This window comes from Apium graveolens, chromosome 5 (genome assembly GCF_009905375.1).
Source record: "Apium graveolens cultivar Ventura chromosome 5, ASM990537v1, whole genome shotgun sequence".
NCBI classification, from domain to species: Eukaryota; Viridiplantae; Streptophyta; class Magnoliopsida; order Apiales; family Apiaceae; genus Apium; species Apium graveolens.
The window spans coordinates 312,079,622-312,099,648 of record NC_133651.1 but is presented as its reverse complement, the minus strand read 5'-3'; the positions used below and the strand labels follow the sequence as shown (position 1 = coordinate 312,099,648).

General features: G+C 37.2%; 1 protein-coding gene across 1 annotated transcript; it reads right to left on the bottom strand.

The window, feature by feature from the left end:
- Positions 1-10,441: 10,441 nt before the first annotated feature.
- Positions 10,442-11,674, bottom strand: LOC141661260 (uncharacterized). Its single transcript, XM_074468244.1, has 2 exons — positions 11,116-11,674; positions 10,442-10,824 (listed from the first exon to the last, which is right to left on the bottom strand). Exons 1-2 carry the CDS (start codon positions 11,672-11,674, stop codon positions 10,442-10,444), a joined length of 942 nt encoding a protein of 313 aa, XP_074324345.1.
- Between the last annotated feature and the right edge of the window lie 8,353 nt (positions 11,675-20,027).

Here is a 20,027-nt window from a genome sequence, read left to right as displayed (position 1 = left end):
GAGAGAGAGAGGACGGGGAGAGAGAGAGACCTGAAACTTCAATGAGGGTTACCAAGTAATGCATCAATCTTTCCATCCTCCAAGATCAAACCCATCATCAGAATCAGTCCCAGCACCTGTAGGAACCCCAAGTTTTTCATAGTTTTTTAAGATTGTCAAGATAAGCTATTACATCTTTCAGTTCAGGGTATTGTTGTCTGACAGAAGACAAGCCTCTGAAGATCTATGTCTGTTGAGGGCATTAACATTTGATAATCATACAAGGCGTCCTTGAATTGGGCGCAAAACCTCACACCTCTCGATACTCTCATTCTTTTCTTCTCCGGTTTCCTGTATTGAAGTTATGAAACCTATAATTTCCTCTAATTTCTTGTTAAAAGTATAAAAAAATTGGAAAAATGAAAAAAATAACTTAATTTTGAAGTTTTTTTATTTGGTTGTCATACGCGTATTTGATCGGTTAAAATTGAACATATTTACTAACAGGTTCTTTGTCAAATTTATTTAGTATAGGTTATATCTGTCCTTTGACCAAAAAATGGAGATTGGCATTCACGAAACATAATGGTTAATTATCAGGTAGGTATGTATCAAGTAAGTCATTGATTATAAAACTGACTCAAATGAATCACTCATTTAAATATTTGTATCAAAAATATCACTTCATCATCAGTCAAAATTCTTAAAAGTATTATATTGAGTTTCACACATTTTTTATGAATGATATTAGATCTAATGAAAGATTCTGAATTCTAGTATTTTAATAATATTTTTAGATTTTTAAAATTTATCTACTAATTTTTTTATTTAAATCAAATAAACAATCAAAAAATTAAAATAAATAGTTGATAAAGTTTTAAAAATCTAATAAATTATTTAAAATAGTAAAACTCGGAACCTTTCATTTGGATGAATATCATTCATAAAAAATGTGTGAAACTCAATATATAATACTTTTAAGAATTTCGACTAACGATATAGTGATTTTTTTATACATTTTTAAATGATTGACCCATTTGAGTCACTTTTGTAATCAGTGACTCACTTGATACATTTGGATGCAGTAAGTGATTATTTGATAATTAACCACGAAACAACATTGCGTTTTCCAAAATTTTTATCAAATTATGTGGCAAATACATGATAATTTTTGATTTGTGATATGCATACAGATGTTATATTATTATCGACCTAAGTTACTATCTATAACGTCACACATTATTTGAAAAAAAATTAAAAAAAAATTTGAAAACATAACATTTCTCTTTATAAAAAGACCGCTTTATAAATTCAAATATCATTTTATTATAAATTTTAAGTGCATTTTTATGCACTTGTACTTTAGATGTCGGATCACTTGCTATACTAAGAGCATTCTCATTGGTTTCCTCATTTATTTCCCCATATTGTAGAAAGTGATGAATTTTAAGTGAAAAACGAGGCTCCATCCAGTTCCCTTATAGGAAATTCTTGCAGACTGAAAATGAGTCCCCAAATTTGAGGACTTATTATTCAATCCCCATTTATATTTGAATGATATCTATGTGTTGAGGAGAGAGAAATGATAAAATATATTAATAGTAGTTAAAGATTTAAAGAAAGTGGGAGAAAGAATTAATAAAATAATATATAGAAATGAAAATGGGGACTGAGATGTAGGAAATTTTTGGATGATAAATAAATTATAGGGATAGATTTACAAACTTACTATTTTCAATAAGATTACGAGGATGGAGATATGAGGGCGGGTGTTAATGCTCTAAGAGCAAGTCCAACTAGTAGATTCCTTATAAATATTATAAAATATAACTCTTAGGAAGTTAGAACATGATTTTATATTTCACTCCAACAATGATCTCAAAATCCATCCCTTATTATTATAATAAAATTTGAAAAGATATGAACAAAAAGTGAAGAAAGAGAGAGAAAAGAGTAGAAGAAAGAGTGGAAAATTAATATTCTATTAATAAAATGATATAATGGATGACTAGTTGTTCCTTAAAGATAAGATACGAAGGTGATGTATTAAAGAGAGAGAAAAAGTAGAAGAAAGAGTGGAAAATTAATATTCTATTAATAAAAATGATATAAGGGATAACTAGTTGTTTCTTAAATATAAGATACAAAGGTGATGTATCAGTGATTTAGAAACCACACTGTTGGATGTCAATTTAAATCAAATTGCTTATATTGAACTTAAGAGCCCGTTTAAGAAAGCTTATACTTTAAAGTTTTTTAGAAAATGTGTATGAGTGTATGACCATCAAGTTTATCCAATTTGTATATTTTGTCATGAACCAACAACTCCATTATCAAATTAATTAATTATAAAATGAGACAAATTAAATCAAAAACCTGGTCATATCATATCGATCCTACCCAAAATTAGACAAGTATCAAAACACTGATCAGCAACTTTCTTTTCTTAAATCACAACCCTCAATCATCTTCCTTTTTAAGTGTTTTTTAAAAGAGTAAAGACTGATTTATCCAAGTGTTTTTAAAAGAGTAAAAGTAATTTACCTTCGTAAAAATAGACGAAATTAAGGTGATTCGTCGAAAGTCCGCAATATGTAAGTAATTGTAATCTCAATATAGCAGATTAGAGTTTTTAAAGTTTTGTAGTTCAAGTGTCCTGACACCTATAATACAGGTATAGCAATTTAATCTTTGAAAAATTTATTAAATATAAATTTGAAGCTGCCATGTCATAAATGTCATGGGTAAAAAAAACTTAGGTTTAATACTGTGGTTCGTGAGCTCAATGCTCTGTTTGACTACTCTCGTGTTTCGTGACTCAATCAGCCTTCACAAGATGTCTACATACTTTGTTGTATGCTAAGGATCAAATAAAAAACGTAGTTCTGAATTGTGGGGTGAGACCTCTTATAGGCATGAGATGCCTTGAATTGGATTAGGGTTAAGAAACTTGGTGGGCAAGTCTCAGATTTATAATAAACTTTGGAGTCCTAGAATGCAGAAAATTGATTCCTTGTCCTATGAAATTTCTTGGAGATTATCCTCCAAGGATTTATATCTTCAATTGAACTCTAATGGTCAGCTGATTTTACCCATATTTATTAATTACAAAAATAATTAATATTCAGGATTTTGGACCTCATTAAATGGGCTTTATTTGCACATCAAATCGGATATAATCAATACGATATTATAACGCAATCAGGTTTTATTTATTCTCTATCATTTGCCCCCCAACTTCTAGAAAACCGTGCAAGATTTCGTAGAAGTTAAGCTCCTATATCCCCTTGCGGGTATCATTTTTAACGTAAAGTGTGAAGCGACCTACACATTTACAACGATTTGGCTTATCCAAGGCTTCAGGATATTTTCTGAAATTTTCAATACTCATTTTCATACCTTATTCCTAGTTTTAGGAATTTTCTGGTATTCACATGTATTTTTTTACTTACTTTTTAATTTTTCCTAATATTTTAGAAATTTTAGAAATTTTTCCTTAATTTTTAGAAAATTTTCTGAAATTTTTCCTATCTTTTTAGAAAACATTTTCCAGAAATTATGATTTTCTGAAATTTTCCAAAAAAAATCCTCTTTTCTTTTCTTCCTTCTCTTATATATATATGCTTTTTCGACCAGGATCCTGGTCGAAAACCCCCTTTCTTCCCGTGCTCGTGAGACTTTCGGTCAGGATGGTTTTCGACCAGGATCCTGACCGAATTTCAGTTAGTCCTTGATTCCTGACCAAATTATGCCCTCCATTTATTTCTGGTCGTGAGTTTTTTGACCAGGAGGATTTTCGACCAGTATTACGAACAAGATTTTTCCTTTGACCTATTTCCGACCGAATTATACTCCAGTTATTCATTGTCGTGGGTTTTTTTCGACCAGGATTTTTTAACCAACCAATTTCGGTCAGGATTTGTCAGGATTTTTCCTTTGACTCATTTCGTGATCGAATTATGCTCCAATTATCCCTGGTTGTGGTCTTTCGACCATGATATTTTACCGAATTTTGTCAAGATATACCCTTTGACTAAATTCTTCACCAAATTAAGCTCCAATTATTCCTGGTCGTGGGTTTTTTCGATCAAAATGTTTTCAAATAGGATTTTAGTCGAATTCAACCAGGATTCATTCGACAAGAACTGTAATCGAAATTCAATTGTCTTGTTCAAACCAGGATTAACTAAAAAACATTTTCTAACCTCATTAGGCTCTTTGTGGGCCTCTTAATTGGGCCTATCAATTTTTGTTAAGCTGGGCCTCCAAGCTTAGAAACTTCTAGATTATTGGGCCCTAAATTAGGCCTTTTAACTGGGCCTATATATTGGGCTTCTTCTTTTTCATTTTTCTTGATTTTTTTAGAATGTTTTAGAGTTTTCTCGATTTCCAATTTTAATTTTCTTTGGGAATATCCTGGAAACTTCTCGAATTGGGCCTGTATATGGGTTGGGCTTTTAATGGGCTATAGCCGGTTAGAATTCCCTTTTTACCGGCCCATTGACCGGTTAGGGGGTGTTATATATGCGTGGGAGTTCACCTCACTTCTCATTTCCATATTTTCAAATCTTTAACTCCCTTTCCCCTTACTTCTCAACCTTCAAATCTTTTCCGGTGGTCAGCTTCAACCTTTCTACTCGCCGTTTTCCTGGGTTTTTGCTCGGGATTCCTTGAGTCTTCATCTTTTTCTTTCAACTTCCGATTTTAAGCTTTCATCCCATCTCCATAAATGGCGGACAAAAGTGCAGAGAGAGCTGCTCAGATTGCCTTAGCTTCTAAAAAAGGTAACGAAATTCAAGTTCGTTCATCTTATATATCTTTATTAGATATGATCAACACTAGGGGGGACGAATACCCATCCAAAGCTCACTTAGATTCTTTTGATCACTCCAATAAATGGTATAACGTAACTGATATTAATAAGCTTAACACAATCTATAATATTCGTCCTACTCTTAAGATAACGGTGGTGATCGTACATGCCACTGGAAAAGAGATAATCTTTTTATTTATGCAGATTCCCTCACCGTGGGGCTTAGGTTTCCTTTTCACGAGTTTATCCCTAGGTTGTTAGCTGACTTACAAGTTAACCCTTGTCAACTTCCACTCAATGCATGGAGGAACGTCCTATGTTTTATGGTTCTATAACTTAGGCAGGGTTTTCCCCTTTCTGTAGCCGTTTTTAGGAAAATATTTCAGTGCTATAACAGATGCCCAGACCTCTTGTGGTTGGGTTTATATCAGGCAGAGACCCAAATGTCCATAAATTTTCAATAGTGCTTTCATCCCTAATAACAACCAGGATTGGAAGGACAATTTTGTTGGGTTGAGATGGGAGAACGGTGATTGGGGCACACTTTTTAGATCATTCTTCGGTAAATTTAGTGATGGTAGCCCCAAAACCCTTCACCTATTAGCTGAGGAAAACCTTATATATAGTGAGCTTATAAAAGATGAAGGCAAGACCGCAAGTTGGACTTTGTAGGAAGAGTTTTCGGGCTGATGCGGGACTTTCTTCAGTCATATTGTAGGGTATTTCTCTTCCTCTTTACTTTTGTTTTCCTTTTTCATATGTTATTAACGTATCTTATCCTTTGTTTCTATTTTCTTTTCAGCGGCTCTGAAGATTAACAACGCAACTGTGCCGGTTTTCGAAGGAACGACCAGGATGAAGAAAGCCCGACTTGCAGGGCTAGATACTCGTAGGTAGGCTACTGAGCCCAGCTTCCTGAGGAAGCACAAAGAACCTGTGGTGGAGGCCTCCTCAGCTGGAACTGAGGCCACAACCATTCCTGTTCCACCGCTACGGGATCATTCCAACCCCTCTAGGGATTTCGTCGAGGGGATACCGTGGTTGGCTCCACGAAACATGCTTGGGATTGGTCCTACCATTCTATTACCCCTAAGAAATTTACGGATGTTGTGGATGGACAGGACCTAGAGCGGGTGAAGCTCATGGGAGCCCAATCCATTGCTTCGGTATGCCATTTCCCTGTTTATTTTAACTCTCTTTTTTGAAGCATTATTCTTGCCTTGTCTCATGTTTGTTATTGTTTTAGAACAATGCTCATTTCCAGGAGGCCATTCGACATGTCGAATCCCGGAAGAAGGCTTCAGAGAAATCCAACAGGGCCCTAAGGAAGCAGAAGACCAATCACACTGCTCTGGAGATGAAAATGAAACGCAAGGAGGATGAACTTTCTGAAGCCAACGCGGAGTTGGTGAAGCTCAAGGTTGAGCGGGACATGACTATAGATGCCTATCTAGACACAGATGAGTTTGCTCAGTCTAAGCGGGTCAGGGACGGTACGGTGTTTCCCGAATTTTTCAGGATTGGCTGGGGTACGACCCTTGGGACCGTGAACAATGCTTGTCCTGATATTAACCCGGAAAACCACCCTTTTCCGGATGACGAGGCCCTTCTATAGAGGTTTCGCACTCGCGTGGTTGTCTCTTAGGACGTCCCTCGTACCGAGCTTTTTTCTCCTCCCGAGTCATCTTCCAGACCTGATGTAAAGGACTCCAACACTTCTTCTGATGAGAGTGGTAGCGAGGAGGCATCTAGCGAGAGCGAGGGAGAGGGTGATATGGATGTTGAGGCTTCTTCTGCCCATTGAGGCTCTTATTAAGCCCCGTGTGGCTGTTTATTTATGCACATTATATTTAAAACTTGTAGTTTTTCTTTATGTATTGAACTATTATCCTTTTCATTCTCGCGCTTTGATTTACTTATCATAACTTCATGTTTCATAGAAACTTAGTGCCATATATTGAAAATTTTAGAAGTCTTTGGGATCCAATCCTTACATAAACTTTATAAAACTAAGCTTAAAATATAAATCCTAACTGGAATACAAATCCTAAGGAGCCAAAGCTCATGGTTTTTCTGGACCTTATTACTGCATTAATAAGTATTAGTAGGTAAGAACTTCTTTTTTAGAGGTATATATAATAAGTCTTTAGGTTCTGAGCATGCTAAGTCCTTGGTACTTCATCCCCATCCAAAATTTCCAACTTGTAAGATCCTCTTACTTGAACGCTTTTAACCTTATACGGCCCTTCCCAATTTGGGGAAAGTTTTCCTTTCTGTCCTACTCCAGAGGCTTCCACCTTCATTAAGACCAAATCACCTTGCTTGAAGAATCTTTCTTTCACCCTTAGGTTGTAATAGAAAGAAGCTTTCTTTTGATACTCCACAGTCCTTGCATGTGCTTCATCTCGCACTTCATCTATTAAATCCATGGCTAATCTTTTCCCTTCCTCATTTTCCTCAACATTGTAGGCTTGGATTCTTAAGATGAATGTGATATCTCCACTGGAATGACCACTTCTGCCCCATATACTAACATAAAGGGTGTTGCTCTTGTCGTGACTGTACATGTGGTCCTATAAGACCAAAGTATTGAAAGTATTTCATCCACCCAGTTATTCCTGGATTTCTTAATCCTCTTCTTTAATCCATCTAAGATAATCCGATTTGCCACTTTCGCTTGCCCATTGGCTTGAGGGTGGGCTACGGAAGTGAACCGCAGTTCAATCTCATTTTTCTCACAATACTTCTTGAATTCCTCATTATTGAATTGTATTCCATTATTGGTTACCAAGATGTGAGGAATTCCATATCTGCACAAGTTATTTTCCCACTGGAATTGTGCAGCCTGCTTGGTCGTAATTTTGGCCAAAAGCTTGGCTTTGATCCACTTAGTAAAGTAGTCCATAGACACAATCAAAAACTTTATTTGTACTATGGCCATGATAAAGGGCCCGAGAATATCCATTCTCCACATGGCGAAGGGAATAGGAGAATTTATGGAAGTTAGCATCTCGGGAGGCTGTCAAACAACTGGTGCATATTTCTAACAGTGATCACATTTCTTCATATAGTACTTGACATCAACCATCATTTATGGCCAGTAGAAGCCTAAACAAGTTATCTTGTGCGCAAGGGACCTGCCCCTCAAGTGTTGTTCATAAATACCTTTATGCACTTCTTCAAGGGCCAATCGTGCCTCGTCGGGCCAAAGGCACCTAAGGTAAGGAACCACATAAGATCTCTTGTATAGGATTCCGTCAATCAAAGAATATCTCAGTGCTTGCACAACCAACTCTTGCAATTCCTTCACATCACATGGGGGCCAGCCAGTTTGGATATGGCCCTTAATGGGATCTATCCATGATCCTCCAAGCCTTATGGGGGTAACAAGCTTAACATCAATGCTTCGTGTTTTCAAGACACGAAAATACATGCTCCCAAAACTTTCTTTCACCTCCGAGGAGGCAAATTTGGACAATGCTTCGGCCTTAGCATTTTCTTCTCCCGGTATATGCTCGACATGTCACTCATCGAATTGAGTCATCACAGCTCTCACTAGACGTACATACTTTGCCATGGTCTCGTCCCTTGCTTCGAACCTCCCGTAACCTGGGATACTATAAGTTTCAAATCCCCACGAACTTTCAAGTTTTTGACTTTCAATGTCCCAGCTAGGCCTAGTCCAGCGATCAGAACTTCGTACTCAACCTCATTATTCGTGGTGGGAAAATCTAACTTCATAGCCTATTCAATTAAGAACCCATCGGGGCTTTGTAAAACTAGCCCTGCTCTACTTGAATTTGTTTTTGATGCCCCGTCAAAATAGAGTACCCAGAATTCCTTATCCTTGATCTGCCCTCCTTCCTCTTTGCCCTCCACGACTTAAGGTGTAATATATTCCTGCCCCTCGACTTCTTGGTTGGCAATGGTACATTCAATCACGAAGTCAGCTAAGGCATGGGCTTTGATCGCCGTTCGGAGTTTATACTTAAGATCACATTCCCCCAGCTTTATGGCCCATTTGATCAGCCTTCCACTGGATTTAAGACTGTGAATGATGTTTCTCAAAGGATGGTTTGTTAGTACCTCGATCTTATGAGCTTGGAAGTAAGGATGCAACTTCCTTGAGGCCATAACCAAGGCTAAGGCGAACTTTTCTATAGCTGAATAGTTCAACACAACCCCATGTAGAATCTTGCTGACATAATATATATGGGTTGCTGAACTTTAAAAGCTCCTCCTTCACCAACACGGCGCTCAGGGAATTTTCAGAAACAACCAAATATAAGTACATAGTTTTATCCAAGACTGGCTTAGCCAATAGAGGGGCTTGAACCATGTATTTCTTCAACTCCTCAAACGCCATATGACTTTCATCATTCCATGCGAAGTCTTCCACTTTCTTCAAAGCTTTGAAGAATGGCAAGCACTTGTCCCCGGACTTAGAGAAGAAATATCCCAAAGCTGCAACCCTTCCGGTAAGTTTTTGAACATCCTTTACGGAATGTGGAGGTTCCATGTCTAAGATGGCCTTTATCTTGTCTGGATTGGCCTCAATTCTCCTTTTAGAAACCATCAATCCTAATAAATTTCCAGAACATCCTCCAAAAGCATACTTGGCAGGATTCAACATTATTTCATGATATCTTAAGACCTGAAAGGCTTCCCTCAAGTGGGTTACATGGTCTGTCTTCTTGAGACTCTTGACTAACATGTTATCTATATAAACCTCCATGGTCTTCCCAATAAGGTCCTTAAAAATCTTGTTCACCAATCTTTGGTACGTGACTCATGCATTCTTGAGACCAAATGCCATAGCAAGGTAAAAAAAAATACCAACGTGAGTGATAAATGATACCTTGGGGATGTCATCTTTATGCATCTTGATATGATTGTATCCGCTAAATCCATCCATGAAAATCAGCATCTCGTGCCCCATGGTAACATCTATCAGAGTGTCTATCCTTGGGAAAGGGAAACAATTCTTCAGACATGCATCATTCAGATCCGTGAAATTAACACATATTTTCCATTTTCCATTAGCCTTCTTTACCATTACAGGATTCGTTAACCATTTCAGAAACTGTATCTCTTCAATGAAACCAGCCTCTAAGAGCTTCTCAACTTCTTGCTTGATAGCTTCCTACCTTTCAGGGGCAAAACTCTTTTTTTTTGCTTTACGGTCTTTCGATTTGGATCCATGTTCAACTTGTGGGTGATCAACTCTAAGTCTATACCGGGAATATCTGCTGCCGACCATGCAAACACATCATTATTCTCTTACAAGAACCTTATTAACTTTCCTTTAAGGGGCTCCTCCAATGATGCTCCAACGAAAGTTACTTTCTCGGGATCCTCGGGAGTCAAAGGGATCAGGATCAAGTCTTCTGCCAGTTTTCCTCGTTTCTAATCATTCTCATGAATATCCAGATCTTCAATGGGCAAGACCTGCCCCCGGCTCCATATGCCCTCATTGAGGCTACATAACAGCTTTTGGCCATCTTCTGGTCTCCTTTTTTTTCTTCTATCCCACTCTAGTTGGAAACTTGATCACGGAATGGTAGGATGAGGGGACTGCCTTGAAGGCATGTATATATGTCCTTCATATGATTGCATTATATGTTGACCCAGCCTTAACCACCACAAAGTTCAACATCTGTGTGGCCTGTCTTGGCTCCTGCCCATTGTTAAAGGTAGTTTAATTTTCCCTTCAACCAGACATTCGACTCCAGCAAAACCATATATCGGCATATCAGTCGGGGTCAATTGAGAATCGTTGTATCCCATTCTTATGAAGGTATTAGGGCGTAAGATGTCTATCGATGCTCCATTGTCTACAAGGACTCTCTTTACTGGGTTGTTTCCTATGATAGGTGTTATGACTAGGGGATCGTCATGGGGAAAATTCATCCCTTTCAAGTCAAAGTCATCGAATGCCATTGTTACTCCTGTCTTGTCCCTCTTCAGAGCTTCTGCAATGATGTGCATGACTTCTCTAGCATAAGCTTTCTTTGAGTTTTTAGACGAGTTAGCTGCAGTTGGTCCTCCAAGGATTGTATTTATCATCGGTCATCGGGGTTGGGGATATCACCCCTGATCATCTTGATCCCTCCTACGGTCATCAAAGTTCCTTCTTCTATTATTGTTTCTTTCTCCCCTCTCCCCATCTCCAGTATACTTACTCAATCTTTTTTTTCGAATAAGGAATTCAATTTCGTCTTTTAGTTGTCAGCACTCGGTGTCATGACCAGTATCTTTGTGAAATCGATAATATTTGCTTTTATCTAGCTTGGCAGGATCAGCCTTCAGGGGTTTAGGCCAACGAACATCCTTATCTCTCTCGATTTCCATTAAGATCTGAATCCTAGGAACATTCAACCTATCATACTCGGTAAACTTTTGTCCAGGCCTTCCTTTCTTCATATTTAAGTCAGCCTCTTTGTTAACCCGCAGATACTTGTCCTTCACATCATACTCTTGATCTATTTTCCTCTTTTTGCTACCAACGAGCTCATTGTTTACCACCATCTTTTTCATGCTTTCCTCAACTTGGATATATTTTTCTGCTCTACTTTGGAGTTGTAGCATATTTTCAGGTGGCCGCTTGGCCAGAGACATCTTGAAGAACTCATCTTTTGTTCGTTGTTGCAACGCTATCATAGCTACCTTGTCATCAAGATCTGGGACTTTTGAAGCCTCCTTTATGAATCGATTCAAGTAGTCCATAAGAGACTCATTTGCCCCCTGCACTATACTCATGAGAGAAGCGGAGCTTTTTTTATGCACATTCCCGCTGATGAACTGCTTGATGAAATCTTGACTTAAATCGCTAAATAATCCAATTGAGTTCGGTGGCAGACGTCTGTACCACCTTTGGACCATGCCTGATAAGGTTTGAGGGAAAGTCCGGCATTTGATCGCATCATTCACAGGCTACAGCAACAGTGCATTAGAGAAGGTCCTGACGTGATTAGCAGAATTCCCCGTTCCATCATAGGCCTTTATAGTTGGCATATTGAAATTTCTTGTGATATTGGTGTTCATGATTTCTGTTAGGTCACACACACACACTGTAGAAGGGGTGAATACAGTGTATAGTACACTCAAATCGAACTTTAAGAACTTAAGTAACATAAAATAAACTTTATTGAAATAATAAACTCTGTTACAGTATGGAACTGTTACCTCTCAGTGATGAACAAATATGACGAGAGCTGCTAGGGTTACAATGAATAATCTTCTCTAATAATGATAACACATATAGTGTAAACCCTATGTCTGTATTTATATACTACACAGTTACAAGATAATCGCTAATTGATATGGAATATAATTCTGCTTCCTAAAATATATCAATCAGATATCTTTTCTTCCAAGTATTCCATTCTTTACAAAATTCCTTCTTCATGCATATCTCTTCTTATGTTTATCTTGATCTTCTTTCCTTTAATCAACTACTGTCCTTATCTGATCGTCCTTCAGCACTTAAGTTCTGATATCTATCTTCTGATGATTATCTCCTAATAACATAAGTACTGATATCCTTATGTCCTGACTTCCAGTATAAGTACTGATCAACAGTTAAGTACTGATTTATCCTGTTCAAGTAAGATCTGAAAGCTAAACATAAAACATATTAGCCATGACATTATCAAATATATCTAACAATCTCCCCCAACTTGTAAATTAACATAATATACAAGTTTAACAGATATTTGATGATGTCAAAAACATTAAGTACAAATGCATGATAATTAGACTAGATAACTACAACTTACAGTCCTTAAAGCTTTTACCAATTTCAACTTCTGATAACAACTTCAGTCTGTATAAATATCAGAATTTAAGCAGTTGTAGATCTTCGACTTGGCTTCATCATTTTCTGATCTCTCTGATGTCAGGATTTGTTCTGAGATAGTTCTTCAACAAACATTTCTCAGCATATCTGAGTTCATCAATCATTCTCCTTTTGACATCTTTAAGCTCTGCAGTATCTTCACCAGTTTGAAAGATTGCAGCTCTGAGATCATTGATCTTTGCTTTTCTCAACTCCTGATCTAGTCTTATGACATAAGCTTTGTCAGACTCTAGATTGAATTCAAGTCCCTTAATACCAAGATATGTTCTGATCTGTGCAGTATTAGGATTCATATCAACAATATCACCATTGTGATCTCTGTACTTTGGAACATATATGCTGTCAGACTTAACAGAATAAAGCCTTTTCTGTCTCTAAATCTGTTCTTTTAAGTAGTTTGCAGCAGTCCCTGTTATTCTGTCATCCACTTGAAGTAAGAAAAGTACATGCTCCAATTCTTCAAAATACTTCAATGGAATGGCATTTTGTCTTATATGATAAACCCTACCATCTGTCATGAAATACAACATGATGTATTCTTTCAAGTAGGTATGGTAAACCATCTGTACAGATTCCAGTTGATTCAATCTCTCAGGAGTTGCTCCAATACCTGGTTCACTCAAGGAAGTTGGATCATTGGTAGTGTTGTGTACTCTTCTTTCATCATCACTTCCCAATCCAGTTTTATCTCTAGCTTCCTTTCCAGTAACTACTCTTGCTTCAAAACCACTTGCAGTAGTCTTCAAAGATGTCTGTTTTGCTTTAGTGAATCCTGGTAGGAGTGTCTTTGATCTATTTTCTGATATCAAGTTAACTTGAGCTATATCAGAGGTTACTTGCTTCTTCTGAATATCAGAACTTACAATTTCTTGACTCTGAACAACTTGAGCCATGTCAGAGGTTGTTTTAAGAACTTTTCTTGAAGTCAGAGCAAGATCATCCTTTTCATCAGTAATTTCTTCTTCCTCAGGAGGTACATAAACCTTGATAGGTTCACCAACCTTTTCTTTACCCTTGGATCTTGGATCTATCTGTGGTTGTGATCTAGCCAATGTTGCTTCAGTATGTGTCCTTTCTTTGATCACAATGCCTTTGAGTTTTGGAATTGATTTTTTACCAGAAGCTTCAGATTTAGATGTGACTTTCTCTGATTTAAGTCTGGCTTCTTCATCCTTTAAACTTTCCAAGTCCATTCCTGGATTTTCTTGAAGAAATAACTGTCTTGACATTTCCTCATCAAGATCTAGAAGTTCATCAGAACTTATCCTTTTACCAACAGCAGAACTTATTCTTTTCCCAGTATCAGAACTTGTCCTGTGACTAGCTTGTCTTGATGCAAACCTTCTACCTTGACTATGACCGCTACCCATTCCAGAGTATCCTTGATCATCATTTCCATCATCCTTTCCTTGCAGTGTCTTGTTAGTTTTACATTTGGACTTAATTACCTTCTCCCCTTTTTTGGCATCAGCAGGTAGTAAAAGAGAGATAAGTAATTCCACTGAGGATTGGATTTCAGTAAGTTGCGATTGCTGAGAAGCTTGATTTATCAGAATTTCATCAATCTGAGCTTGTTGTTTCTCTTGAGTTTTCTCAATATAAGCAATCTTGTCAATGGTAGGTTGAAAGAACTTTTTCTTATCAATTTTCCAAACTTGTTCCTGTTTGATAAAGTTCTCCTGAATCTTGTGTAGCTCTGCATGAGTAGTTGAATGAAGACCTTGTAGATGTTTAGTACTCAATGCAGTGACTCTAAGCTGGGTTTTAAAATCATCAGAATTTAACATTTCATCAGCTTTAGTCAAGTGCTCAGCAAGATGTTTTTCAGTTGGAACACATGAAACTGAGTTCCATTCCTTAGTCCACTCCTGACCTGCAGGAGTTTCACTCCAAGGTACTGGTGCTTCCCCGGTAATAAACTTCTTTACCAGTTCAGACTTAGGAAGAGTCTGTTGAGGAGTATGTCCTGAAGGACCTGCTTCATCAGCATCTACAGTTGGAGCAGCATCACCAGTATCTCCAGCATTTGCAGCATCAGAACTTAAAGAATCAGTATCTTCTGATAAGACAACAATGTGAGTAGCAATGGAGGCTTCAGTATCCTCTAATTGCTGATCTGATACTAAGTTCTGATCAACAGCCATATCCTGATGCTCACCTAAAGTCTGATCATCAGCATCTTGATGCAGAGAATGTGTTGTTGATAACTCTGGAGTTTGAACAGCATCAGTAACAGGTGTTGTGGAAGGATTATTCGCTGTTGGAGCTTCTAAGAGAAATACTTCAGACACAACCAAGTGTTGAACATCAATATCAGCACTTGTGCCTGGATCAACAAGAGACACAGATGGTGAGTTAGCCTTGTCAGATACAGCTTCCTGAGATGGAGTTGATGGAGAAGAAGTGACTGGAGCAAATTCCTTGTCTTGTGAGATCAGAGATTCCTGATCCCCTTCCTTAGCTGCTTCCTCTTCATCATCTGAAACTGGCCTTTGTGCCCTCTGTTTCTTGTACCTCCTTGTTGATTTGGATTCCTTGGGAGTTTCAGGAACTGTCATTCGTCTAAGCCTCTTGAGAAGCCTAGAACCCCCAATTTCAGAATCCTTCTGAGAAATCTCTTTCTCAGCTTCAGTTACAACAGGTTCTCTAGCAGGAACCGGTTCCTCAGAATCAGATTCATCTCTCAATGCAATCCTCCTTCTCTTTTGAGGTGTTTGAGGAACATTCTTTGTCCTCTTTGGCTTGGAAGATGAAGATTTCACAGTAGGTGCTGAAGATGAAGGTTGAGCAGTCTGTGAAGTGGAGAGATAGGATTTGAGATATGTTCTAAGGGTAAGTTGAGTAGAATGAGAGGTAGGTACTGAGGTTGATGGATTTTGGGTGTTTGGAGTTGGTTGGACATCAGAGTAAACAGATCTATAAGTATCAGGATCAGCATTTACTAGGATCTGTTTTACAGACTGAGGAATCTGTAATGGTCTAACCACTTTTTTCTTAGTATCAGCATTTACCAGGTCATTAAAGTATCATTTTGTAACCTTAAAAGGTGGGGTTTGGGTGCTGACTAAATGAGGTTCATCAGTACAATAAGTGTAAATAAGTTGACAAAATCTAGCAAAATAAACAACATCTCGATCCTCTGTCATCCTATCCCCAATAAAACCAATTAAAGCAGTTGCAAAATCAAAATGAGTTTGATTGATAATTGCATACCCGATGTGCTGACTCATAATTAGAATAGCATCAAAATTCGAACATTTATTCCCAAAAGCTTTGGTGATGCAATCAAAGAAGAAACTCCATTCTCTTCTGATATTAGCCCGTTTCAACTGTCCAAGTTTCGTCAGACTCTTTTCATATCCCAATTCAGCCATTAACTCCCGAAGGGCTGAGTCCTCTGGAATTGAGAAAGTACAATCTTCTGGAAGATGTAAAGCCATGTGTACTGTACCAGGAGTGACTACAAAGGATGAATCACCCACTTGGAAGATAATACTGGGAGTTCCACGTTGACCACCATCATCAAAAAGTCCAGTCCTCCAAAACCTCAGAACTTGTTGGCTTGAAAAGAATTCAGGCTGTGTTAATGCATACCCAACCTCACTATATGCAAGAAGATCTTGCACAAAGTGCAATTCAGATGGAGCTTCAGTGTGACCAAGAACTGCAGCATAGTTGTTGGGGACAAACTTAGCTCCATCAATGATTAAATCCTTTGGTGCCATGTGAAAAAAAAATTGAGATTCAAGTATGCCTGTTAGGTGTTTGATATAATGTCTGTATGAAAAACCAACGTGAGAAATAAAGAGAAAGAGAGTAAAAGTAAGGAGAGAGATAAAATATGAAGAAAATAAAAGATTAAAGAAATCTTCTCTCTGTTGTACTTATACTCTGAACAAAAATGTTACCGTTGGACACCTGTCAGACATGCAGTAATAACGGACAGTTACTGGGCTCGAGAAAACAGGAATCATTACTTACCCATTTGCCTAGTTTCAAGGAAAAACCGTTCCATTTATCAAGAGAAACAGTTTTAATTCAAAATTTAAACCGTTATCACTGATTGAATTATTTTTCACTGCATCATTAATATTCTGAAAATACATCACATGAAAATGACCAAGATAAATTTGATAAGTAAGTGCTGAAAACGAATCAGAACTTAATATAAAACAAAATTTATATGGTCATCAGAATATCAATCAGGATTTATCAACACAAGATAAAATAACTCAGAGACAAAATCTTGAAGTAAAAACAACTTTCATTAATATATCAAGACAATACATTTATGAAATGGAAATTACATCAATACTTATACAAGATTTTCCCTAAGCTTCTAAACCGAACATCAACAGCCTTAGTCCTAGCTAAGAAGCCTGACAAAGCTGATGATGAAGAAAAACAGGAAGAAGACAAGATTAAATCATTTCTTCTTCTTCCTACTCTCGACAAACAGAATGGCGAGTCTGATGATTCGCTCTTGCTGGCGGAGAGCTGCCAGCCTTTCCTCCTCCAATCGCTCCAGATGGCGATGGTAGTCCATATAGAAGAACAGGAGGTGTGTCAGTACCTCCTGTGGGACAGAGTCCCATATCTCCTCAGGAATGGCTGTGACATGACATTCCTGCTGCCAATCGGCACAGCTTAGCTCCATATTGAAGTTTTGGTAGTTCAAAAACATGTTGTATCTGACCATTGTGTTTTTGAAAGAAGAAGTATGAAGATAAGTGTGTGAGAAGAATTTGATGGAAAGACTGATGTGAAGTGGTTGAGCTTAGCTCCATATTGAAGTTTTGGTAGTTCAAAAACATGTTGTATCTGACCATTGTGTTTTTGAAAGAAGAAGTATGAAGATAAGTGTGTGAGAAGAATTTGATGGAAAGACTGATGTGAAGTGGCTGCTTATATAGGCAAGAGAATGCCAGGAGATGCAAAGAAATTGAATGCTGACAGTTAGAATTAATTCTACCTCGTCTCCCTAGACTTTGAAAAAGAATAACATTCATTGGAAAGAGGAAACATGGTTTAAAGCGCACAAGAAACAAGTAACATTGGACTGTTCAGGTACAAATACCATTAACCCTAACCATAGTGACTATTAATCTTCCACTTCAACATATTCAATTATTAACTGAGACTGTTATCAAATTTTATTCACAGATAAGTCAAGTAAAACATTAGACTGTAATATTAGAACTTAGACTTATATCATAACTTAACAGTCATCAGAACATAATTTCTTAACTCGAAAAAGGAATGCCCATCTTAGTAAATCCTCATACAAGTTCTGAGTTATAGACTTCAGAACTTAATCATTAGAACGTGTAACTAGAACTTGTCCTCAAAATTTGTGCAAAGTGACACAGTGACTGTTTATCTAAAATAACATAGACCACCACAGTAATTTTTATCATTCATATGGAGTGATTAGTGTGTGCATTAAGCTAAATAACAGACAAAGAGTAAAGTCTGAGTCACTTCAGTACATCTTAGAAATAAGGCATAACTAAAATTTTGCTAAAGAGCTGTCATTGTCCTGAAACCTACTGATGAATGAGTTCATGCTTGAGTCCACCTCAACTGTTTTGTGCTAATTTTATGCATCTTTTGAAATTCTATTTTACAGTGGCTTCTCAGTGTAAGTGAGTCACGACTGTTTATCAGAATTATGCTATTATCAGAGTATTTCTCCAGTAATCATAGAGTGTGAAAAGTCACCAAGAAAATATTTTGCTTTTCTAATGCATATTTACTTAATACCAGCAATGCACTTGGGTCGTCCCTTCCACATTTTTACTCTAGATCTCAAAGGAGTACCTGATTTTATTCTTTGATCTTTTTGCTTTTTCTTTTGATAAGTGAGGTTTATCAACACTTAGTACATTCAGCAGTTTTACTAGTATCAGAACTTAACAGATGAGTAGCACTATTCTAATTTGTGACTTAGTAATAAGATATACAAAGTAAACTTAACTAAGCTCAATTATCAGAATTTGCTAGTGTCATAAGATTTCCACTGAAATAATTACTTCTTACATGGAATCATTTGTTTATTGAAGACTACTAGGTCAGTATCTAGCACAGTTATCCTCATAGGATTGAATAGGTACTTGAACATACATATCACTTATCAGAGTTTAGAAACATATATCAGACAACGGTCAGTACTTAAAGACATTTATCAATTAAGCACAGAATACACAATGAGATTAATTCTGTAAATACTGAGCATAAAGTCTGATAACACAGAACAAGACTAAGCAGATTTAGAGAAAAAACCTGAAACCATTCCAAGTTCATTTACCAACCTTGTAAAAGTAGCTTCACACAGTGGTTTTGTGAAGATATCTGCTAGTTGTTAATATGTGGGAACAAAATGCAATTCCACTGTACCTTCATCCACATGTTCCCTGATGAAGTGGTACCTGATGCTGATGTGTTTTGTCATAGAGTGTTGAACTGGATTACCTGTCATAGCAATAGCACTTTGATTATCACAGTAAATATGGATTTTGAAATATGTTAACCCATAATCCAGTAACTGATTCTTCATCCAAAGAATCTGTGCACAACAGCTTCGTGCAACAATATACTCTGCTTCTGCAGTTGATGTGGAAATTGACTTTTGTTTCTTGCTGTACCAAGAAACCAATCTGCCTCCAAGAAATTGACAGCTTCCACTTGTGCTTTTCCTGTCAATTTTGTAACCTGCAAAATCTGCATCTGAGTAACCTATTAGTTTAAAATCTGATTCTCTAGGATACCATAATCCCAGAGCAGCTGTTCCTTTAAGATACTTAAAGATTCTTTTTACAGCTGTTAAGTGAGGTTCTCTTGGATCTGCTTGAAATCTTGCATAAAGATAGGTAGCATACATGATATCAGGTCTACTAGCAGTTAGATAGAGTAGAGAGCCAATCATACCTCTGTAGTCAGTAATATCTACTGATTTACCGGTATCCTTATCCAGTTTTGTTGCAGTGGCCATTGGAGTGGATGCACTTGAACAATCTTGCATTCCAAATTTCTTCAGCAAGTTTCTGGTGTACTTGGTTTGACAAATAAAAGTGCCTTCCTCATTCTGCTTGACTTGAAGGCCCAGAAAATAGTTAAGTTCCCCCATCATACTCATCTGATATCTTGACTGCATTAGTTTGGCAAACTTCTTGCAAAGTTTGTCATTTGTAGTTCCAAAAATGATATCATCAACATAAATCTGGACCAGAAGTAAGTCCTTTCCATGGTTGAGGTAGAACAGTGTTTTGTCTATTGTCCCTCTGTTGAATCCACTTTCCAGAAGAAACTGAGCTAAAGTCTCATACCATGCTCTAGGAGCTTGCTTAAGTCCATAAAGTGCTTTATCAAGCCTGTAGA